General features: G+C 39.9%; 1 protein-coding gene across 2 annotated transcripts; it reads right to left on the minus strand.

Moving 5' to 3' along the window:
- Nucleotides 1-902: 902 nt before the first annotated feature.
- LOC149496156 (uncharacterized) lies at nucleotides 903-7440 on the minus strand. 2 transcript variants are annotated; one of them, XM_089721054.1, is made up of 3 exons: nucleotides 7121-7440; nucleotides 1937-6564; nucleotides 903-1855 (listed from the first exon to the last, which is right to left on the minus strand). In XM_089721054.1, exons 2-3 carry the CDS (start codon nucleotides 2381-2383, stop codon nucleotides 1208-1210), a joined length of 1095 nt encoding a protein of 364 aa, XP_089577180.1. In that variant the 5' UTR covers nucleotides 2384-6564; nucleotides 7121-7440; the 3' UTR covers nucleotides 903-1207. The 2 variants fall into 2 exon arrangements, with proteins under 2 accessions (XP_089577180.1, XP_089577179.1); XM_089721053.1 differs by having other exon boundaries at nucleotides 1937-6568.
- Nucleotides 7441-7669: the final 229 nt, after the last annotated feature.

The following is a 7669-nucleotide window of genomic DNA, read 5'->3' on the forward strand; positions in this document are numbered from 1 at the left end:
AGTGAATTTTCTGACCTGCTGAAGCAAAAGAAAATTCAACATCATAAGTCCTCACCCTATCGTCCACAAGCAAACGGGGCTGTAGAAGCTGCGAATAAGGCTATAAAAGTCATTTTGCAGGAGACTGTTAAAAAGCACAAAGCTTGGCACGAACAGTTACCGAATGCCCTATGGGGATATAGGACTTCAATCAGAACGCCCACCGGAGCAACTCCGTATTCTTTGGTACATGGTATGGAAGCAGTATTGCCTATTGAGCTGGAAGTTCAGTCGGCAAGGATTATCCAGGAGAGCCAGATCAGTGAAGCAGATTGGGCGAAGAATTATCATTTGCAACTTTTGGGTATGGATGAAAAGCGGTTGCAAGCAATCCACCAAACTCAAGTCTACCAGAGAAGAATGGCATGGCATTTTAACAAGAAGGTCAAAGACCGAAAACTCGAAGAAGGTTGTTTGGTTCTGAAGGAAATTAGACAGCCAATTCAAGATCCACGTGGGAAGTTTCGTCCTCATTGGGCTGGCCCCTATGTGTTGAAGAAAGCATTGTCCGGCGGAGCCGTCATCTTGACTGATTTGGATGGTTTAGAATTTGCAAATCCATGCAATTTAGATCAGTTAAAAAGATATTTTGTGTAAATTGTAATCATTTGCATAATGTAAAACGAACTACATTAGACCTGATTCTCTTCGGAAAAAAGAAATTATATATCGGAGATATGTAGGCAGCCCTCATTGGGTACGGTCTAAACATTAATAAAAAAAAAACATACCATTTCATGATTCTTTCTTTTTTGCCAACAATAAAAAAAAGGGATAAAAAAAATAATAATAATAAAATAATAATAATAAAAAAAAAACCCGCTAAGTCGAAAACCCGAAAGGGCGGCTTAGGCAAAAGTCGGGGCCCGCTAAGTTGAAAACCCGAAAAGGGCGGCTTAGGCAAAAATGGGTAGCTCGCTAAGTTGAAAACCCGAAAGGGCGGCTTAGGCAAAAATCAGAGCTTGAATAAATAAAGTTGGAAAATGCTTGGAAAGCTTAAAAGTAAGATGACACTCCAATTAAAAAAGCAATAAAGCCAAACAGTACAAGCAAAAGCCAAAGAACAAAAATCCAAAATCCAGAGTCAAAGTCCCGAATAAACAGTCAAAATAAGAAAAAATAAATAAATAAGAAAAAAAAAAAACAAAGTCCAAAAACCCATAGGAGTTCAAGTGGCCCGTCGCCTCCGTGGGGCAATATCCTCTGAGTCATCCCTAGCCGCTAAACTCTCCCCCGCCTCGTCTGTCCGAGGAGCCAACACAATCTCCTCATCAGTCCTAATCCCATCACCAGCGTCAGCCTGAGTCCAACCCTCAAGTGCACTCAGCAATGCGTTCCTCCTTGGCTTTTCCATTGGCCAAACAAAGGCCATGAACCAGGCCCGATACTCAGGAGAAGTCTGAACACCAGCAGGATTAGGTAAAGGCCTAACCATCAGATGGTCTCTAACCCAAGCTCTAAGGACGGCTCGGGTAACTCCCGGAGTGATGGCCGAATCAGATGAAGAGTCATCCACAATCGGGACAGTCTGATCTATTCCCATCTGCCTCATAACGCGCGAAGCACAATACCAAGTACAGTGTGTAAGGCCTAAAAGGTAAACCCGAGCATGACGAGAGCTAACCTGGATAAAGCAGGTGATGTCATACCAGGGAACAAACCACAATACCTCGTTTGGACCCAATTCAATCAGCCATAAGGTCCATGCGTCAGCAGACGGGTGTGTGATCAAGATCCTCCGCATACGATACTGAGAAGGGTTGTAAGGCAAATGGGTAGGAGCAGCGACCACTCGAAGGTGATCCTTCAACCAAACCTGAGTAATGGATCCTTTCTATTACAAGGGAATGAACCAAAACACAAAAAAAAAATAGGGAAAAGAAGAGAGGAGAAGTACCTGGAGAATAATCGGGGAAACCGTCCAGTCCTCGAAGCCTAGAGCAGCTCTGTCAAGGCTCCGGATAGTCTCTGACAGCACAATGCCACCAATGCAACCCATGTCCTCCATTTGTCGAATCATAGGACAAAACCGCAGATCCCCGAAGCCTGGATCCTTGTTAAACAAGAAACCAGATAATAAGCAAAATACAAAAGCTCGCATCCTAAGCCTCATCCGGTCTGGGTCATCTGAAAGAACCTCTGAAAATTCATCAATCAGGGGCATCAGAATCGCCTTCTGGTCGTCAACAATCATCGCCCTAGCTTGTGGCCGGCTGAATTGAAATAAACTTTCAAATGACCGAACATACCCGACTTTAACCTCATGCCTGACTAAAGCGGCATTAGGGTCACACCCTATGATAGCACAAAACTCCTCGAAAAGAGGACACATCTCCTCCATCATGGCCCCGAACCGAAAAACGTGGGCCTCAGGGTCCCAGAGTCTGATACAGGCCCATAAAAAAAATTCCAGTCGATTACTACCCCCCTGAGAGTAACGATAGGAGAAAGACCATACCTCCCCAAATTGATCTTTTCAACTTTGGAGAGACTCCTAGTCCAGCTGTGCATGCTGTGATTGAAAGAAGGATTCATTCTTTAAAAGCAACAAGAACAAAAGGAGAAGAGAGAATGAGTGAAGAAGCAACCAACAAAACAAGTTTTTATAGAAAAAATGCGCCGAATGAAGGCGGCAGCAGCCGCCGAACGAAGGCGGCAGCGACCGCCAAATTGCGCCCAAATAACGGCGGCAGCAGCCGCCGAATAATGGCGGCAACGGCCCCCACAAAAATCACAATTCAGGCCACAGAGGCCCGAAAAATCACATTCAGGCCAAAGAGGCCCGAAAAATCACATTCAGGCCCCAGAGGCCCGAAAAATCACATTCAGGCCGCAGTGGCCCGAAAAATCACATTCAGGCCAAAGAGGCCCGAAAATCACATTCAGGCCAAAGAGGCCCGAAAAATCACATTCAGGCCCCAGATGTCATAGCCCAGCCCATGGTCAATATTGTCCGCTTTGGGGCTCCAGCCCGTACGAGTACCCCCTCACGGTTTTGTTTTCAGGCAGGCTTTGCAACCCGCCCAAAAGGCCTCAACCATGTTCTGGAACCACCCCTCTTATGTACAGGACCACCCCCTCGTACTTAACCGATGTGGGATTTGCCTAAGGTGTGCTGGCCTTGCCACATACACCCCCCCCCCCGCCCAGCGTGGGCGGGGCCTGCCGCCCCACCGACAGGGCGGCAGCTGCCGCCCTCCCGGGCGGCACCTGCCTCCCGGGCGGCACCTGCCGCCGAGCCAGGTGGCACCTGCCGCCCAGCCCCCCTGGGCGGCAGCTGCCTCCCTCCCGGCGGCACCTGCCGCCCGGGACCCGAAAATGGCCTATAAATAGGCCATTTTCAGTCCAATTTTGACACACCTGTCTATATTGACGGACGAATCCTTCTCCCTCTCACGCTCCTTGCGTTTTCTTTACCGCTTTTTGCATTTAATTTAATTTTTATTGCATTTTTATTGTGATATTTGACCATTAAAATCAAACAAATTAAAATTAATTAATATTTCCTAAGCGAGGAGCTTAATCCGGAGTTAAGAAGCGGTCGTCGATTAAATCAGGTATGTAAACAAAACTCTGCCTATTTAATTTTAGCACTTCATGCATATTTCTCTTCTACTCTTAATAATTCTACAATTGCATAAATGCATCCACGTCATTATTTTTGGTAAATAAACTGCCTTAATTAATTTGATTAAGCTTAAATGCCCGGTTAATCAATAATCGTGGTATTAAAGTTTAAATCCGACAATATTGGCTAAAAGAGCCTAGTTAATTAATAGCTACGGTTCAATTGCCTTATTTCGAACAAATCCGGCTTAAGTCCAATTAATCAATAATTGTGGCTAAAAGCCTTAATCAATCACGTTTCGACAATAAATTGTGATTAAGGTCGAACGCCCGATTAATTGATAATCGTGGCATTATAGCCTAAATCGCACATTTTTGGCAAACTAATTGCCTAAAACAACACATTTTGGCCAAAGGCCTTAAAATCAACCATTTTGGCGACAATCGCCTAAATCGCACATTTTTGGCAACAATTGCCTAAAACAACACATTTTGGCCAAAGGCCTTAAAATCAACCATTTTGGCGACAATCGCCTAAATTGCACATTTTGGCAACAATTGCCTAAATCAAATCATTTTGGCTAAAAGCCATTAAAATCAACATTTTTGGCAACATGCCTAAAAATCAATCAATCTTTGGCGAAATGCCTAAACACTCATGCACAAAGCATACACACAAAATGCACAAAGCATACACACACTCATGCACAAAGCATACACACTCATGCACAAAGCATACACACTCATGCATTAAGCATACCCATTCAAAGCCCTTCAAAGAAGGCCTATCGAACTACGTTGACTTTGATCTTCCATTCAAACGGAAGTACGTAGGCACGTTCGGGATTTTACCCCGGGTGGCAAGTCAAAATCACATAAACATTCCATTTGGTCCAATTACATCATTCACCTTGCAAAGCATTCATCCATCGGTTAGTTCATCAGCATGACATAGTCTCGGGATCCATCTCGGGTTCGTAGATTGTGCCTTAATCATTGGGATAATTAATCTAGTAACTAGGTTAATTAAAAATGGAGTCACTTAGGGTTTTTTCCTAGTTTACCCTTAAATAATTAAACAAGGTGGCGACTCACACACATCACGTGTATTTCTTCTCATTCATCATATGCATCACATGCCTATGACATTTGGGGAAGGGGTTCACAGGTTAATAAATGTTGTCTAAGGCGGATGGGTCGATTTGATTAATTGTCTGACGGATGGGCTGTGTGAATTGAGTACATGTTTAGATGAATGAATAATGGTTATGGCGGACGAGATTAGTTGTTGTGAATTGCCCGATGGATGGGCTTTGAGTATTTATTGTTGAGTTGTAGTTTTAAGCAGGTGGTCTTATCCAAATTTTAGGGGAGGTTCCGCCCAAGTTTCGACAGAATCTAAATTAGATTTACTTGTAAATAGATTGTAGGATTTATTTAGGATAATCCTTTATTATTTAATTATTTTTGTATTTTATTTATTTTTCAATTTATTTATTTATTTCTTTCGTTCTTTTTAAGTACCACTTGTTATACTAGATTATTATTTAACACTCTTATATTTTTTTGAATTGGTATGTGAATGTCCATTTGCACTCTTGCATGATAGGTTTTAATTAATTGATATGCTTGCATTTAAATGCGATGTTTGATTATTTTTGTTGCGACATTGCTATGCCTTATTTGTGTGGAATTGGGATGAAGTGGGTCACCATAGGTTTGTGAGTACGGTTCTAGAAATGATGAAAATATGAAATTCGACCGTCTGCCATCTATGGGGAGATCGGCGCCCCCATGTGCACCTGATGATATGAATTATATGAAAAACCACAGGGTGGCCTCCTGTTAGTATGGAAAAGAAAAGAGAGTAAGAGAAAGAATGAACGAATGAAATGAAATGGGAGGGCTGGTCAAGTGAGGATTAAACCGGTCGGCCAGATATAGGGGATTGGCTCCCTGATGCACACGTCATGAGAGGATGGGCCACGTGTGAGGACGGCTTATCAAGGGTTTCGGTAACGCCATTGACCAATCTCCACGTGTTTGATTACTTGAAGATGTGATTATTTGTGGGTGCTGATGATGTGCCATGTGTTTGATTGGATGAGTGCTCATTTTAGTATTTAGGGAGCATTTTGTATGAATACTTGTGTTATGCAATAATTACTAATCATTATTAAACTTACATTTCTTTTGTTAACTTTTCCAGGAAGTAGATTCCTCTTTGTCCCAGTAAAGCTCTGTTTCTTTCATCGCAGAGCTAGAAAAGTAACTTTTTGAATATACAATTATTTAAGTTATGTAGCTATATGTAATAAAATATATTTATATTTATTTGTTAGTGAACTCCGCAGTTGTAGAATTGTAACCGATAAACTGATAAGGAGGTTTAGTTATTTATTTTTGTGAATGCATGAATCTGTTAACCCACATTAAGGATGTTTTGTATTATAATTGGAACCAAACTATAAAATGTTTAAGACGATACATTTGGGCCAAAGTATAATATAATTATGAGATTTATTGTGCATAGTAATATGGACTGAATGTTTGAAATTCATATTTATATGGTTAAATTTTTAATGGTTCAGGCTTACTATGGACCTCGAGAGCCTTAAGCTTACTTGGCCTTTAGTGCCGGTCCGGCCCATGGAAATGGATTGTGCAATTAACCTACAAAAAAACCTTGACCTATGCTACTTGTTGCAAAAATATCTTAAATTGACCTTTGTCCCCTGACACCCCATATTAAAAGTTTTGTATTGTTAGCACCCTAAGTTCAATTTCACCTAAGGTTTTGAATAAAAAAATTAATAAAGTAGATCCCACAAAACTATGTTAGGTTAACTTAACCTAAGATATCAAAACGCATTATTTTTTACAAAACTCATTGTTTCACTTCCAAAAATTCCATGATCCCTAATTTCTCTGCCGCTCATCTTCTTTCTTCTCCTCCTTCTTCCTTCGCGATAATGGTAGTGGGATCAAAAGTAGAAACACGGACAAAGTTTCGAGAATGAAACAGCAGAGACGCAATGGACATTGAAACAAATCAACAAATTTAGGAATTAGTGGAACTTTATAATGAATGAGTTGATGAAATTGGAAAAATATTAGTGCATAAAAACCAATATCCGAAAGAAACTTAACAATCTTTTTATTGTTTTAACTTAAAAGGTTAGAAACATAATAAAAGAATGCTACAAACTCAGATTTTGGTTATTGGTTAATAATGTTTCTCCAAACTTCTGGTTTTGGTTATTTCTTCAATTAATCAATCAGTAGTGATAATATCCAATCTTGTATAAAGGTATTCAAGAAATGGTACTCATTGATTCAATAGTAATAAAGATCTGAAAAACCCTAAAATCAAAATCATAAAACCCAATAAAGAAACAACCAAAAAGACAAAATTTCCTACATCATCTCCTATTTTCTTTCGATTCCTCATTAATCAAACAAAATATGAGCAGAAAGATGAAATAGATAAATGAGGATTAAAAACGAAAACTACCTTCTTAAGAGCTTTAAGAACATCAGCCATGGCGACATTGGTCATATTAGCTGGAATCTTGTTCTTCTTGCAAAGAGCTTGGAGCTCTTTCCTTGCGAGGGTTATGAAAATCTATTTTCAATTGGAAACAAGAAAAGGAAAAATTAAAAATTAAAAATTTAAAAAAAAAAACCCTGACCTATGCTAGGAATCATTGTCTCAAAGGAAGAAGGAGGAGAAGAAAGAAAGGGAGCAGTGGAGAGATTAGGGATTAGGGATTTTTTGAAAATGAAATGGTGAGTTCTATAAAAAACGATGCGTTTTTTATATGTTAGGTTAAGTTAACCCAACATAGTTTTGTGAGATTCACTTTATTAATTTTTTATTTAAAACCATAACCCAAATTGAATTTAAGGTACTAATAATACAAAATTTTTAATTTGGTGTTCCAGAGAGCCGAAAGTCAGTTTAGATTGTTTTTGCAATACATCACATAGGTTAGAGTTTTTTTATAGGTTAAACCATAAATATTAGGGTTTATTATATAGTAATTATTAATATTAGCATTAA

This window comes from Jatropha curcas, chromosome 5, assembly GCF_041381405.1.
Source record: "Jatropha curcas cultivar XTBG-Jc1 chromosome 5, XTBG_Jcur_1.0, whole genome shotgun sequence".
Lineage (NCBI taxonomy): Eukaryota > Viridiplantae > Streptophyta > Magnoliopsida > Malpighiales > Euphorbiaceae > Jatropha > Jatropha curcas.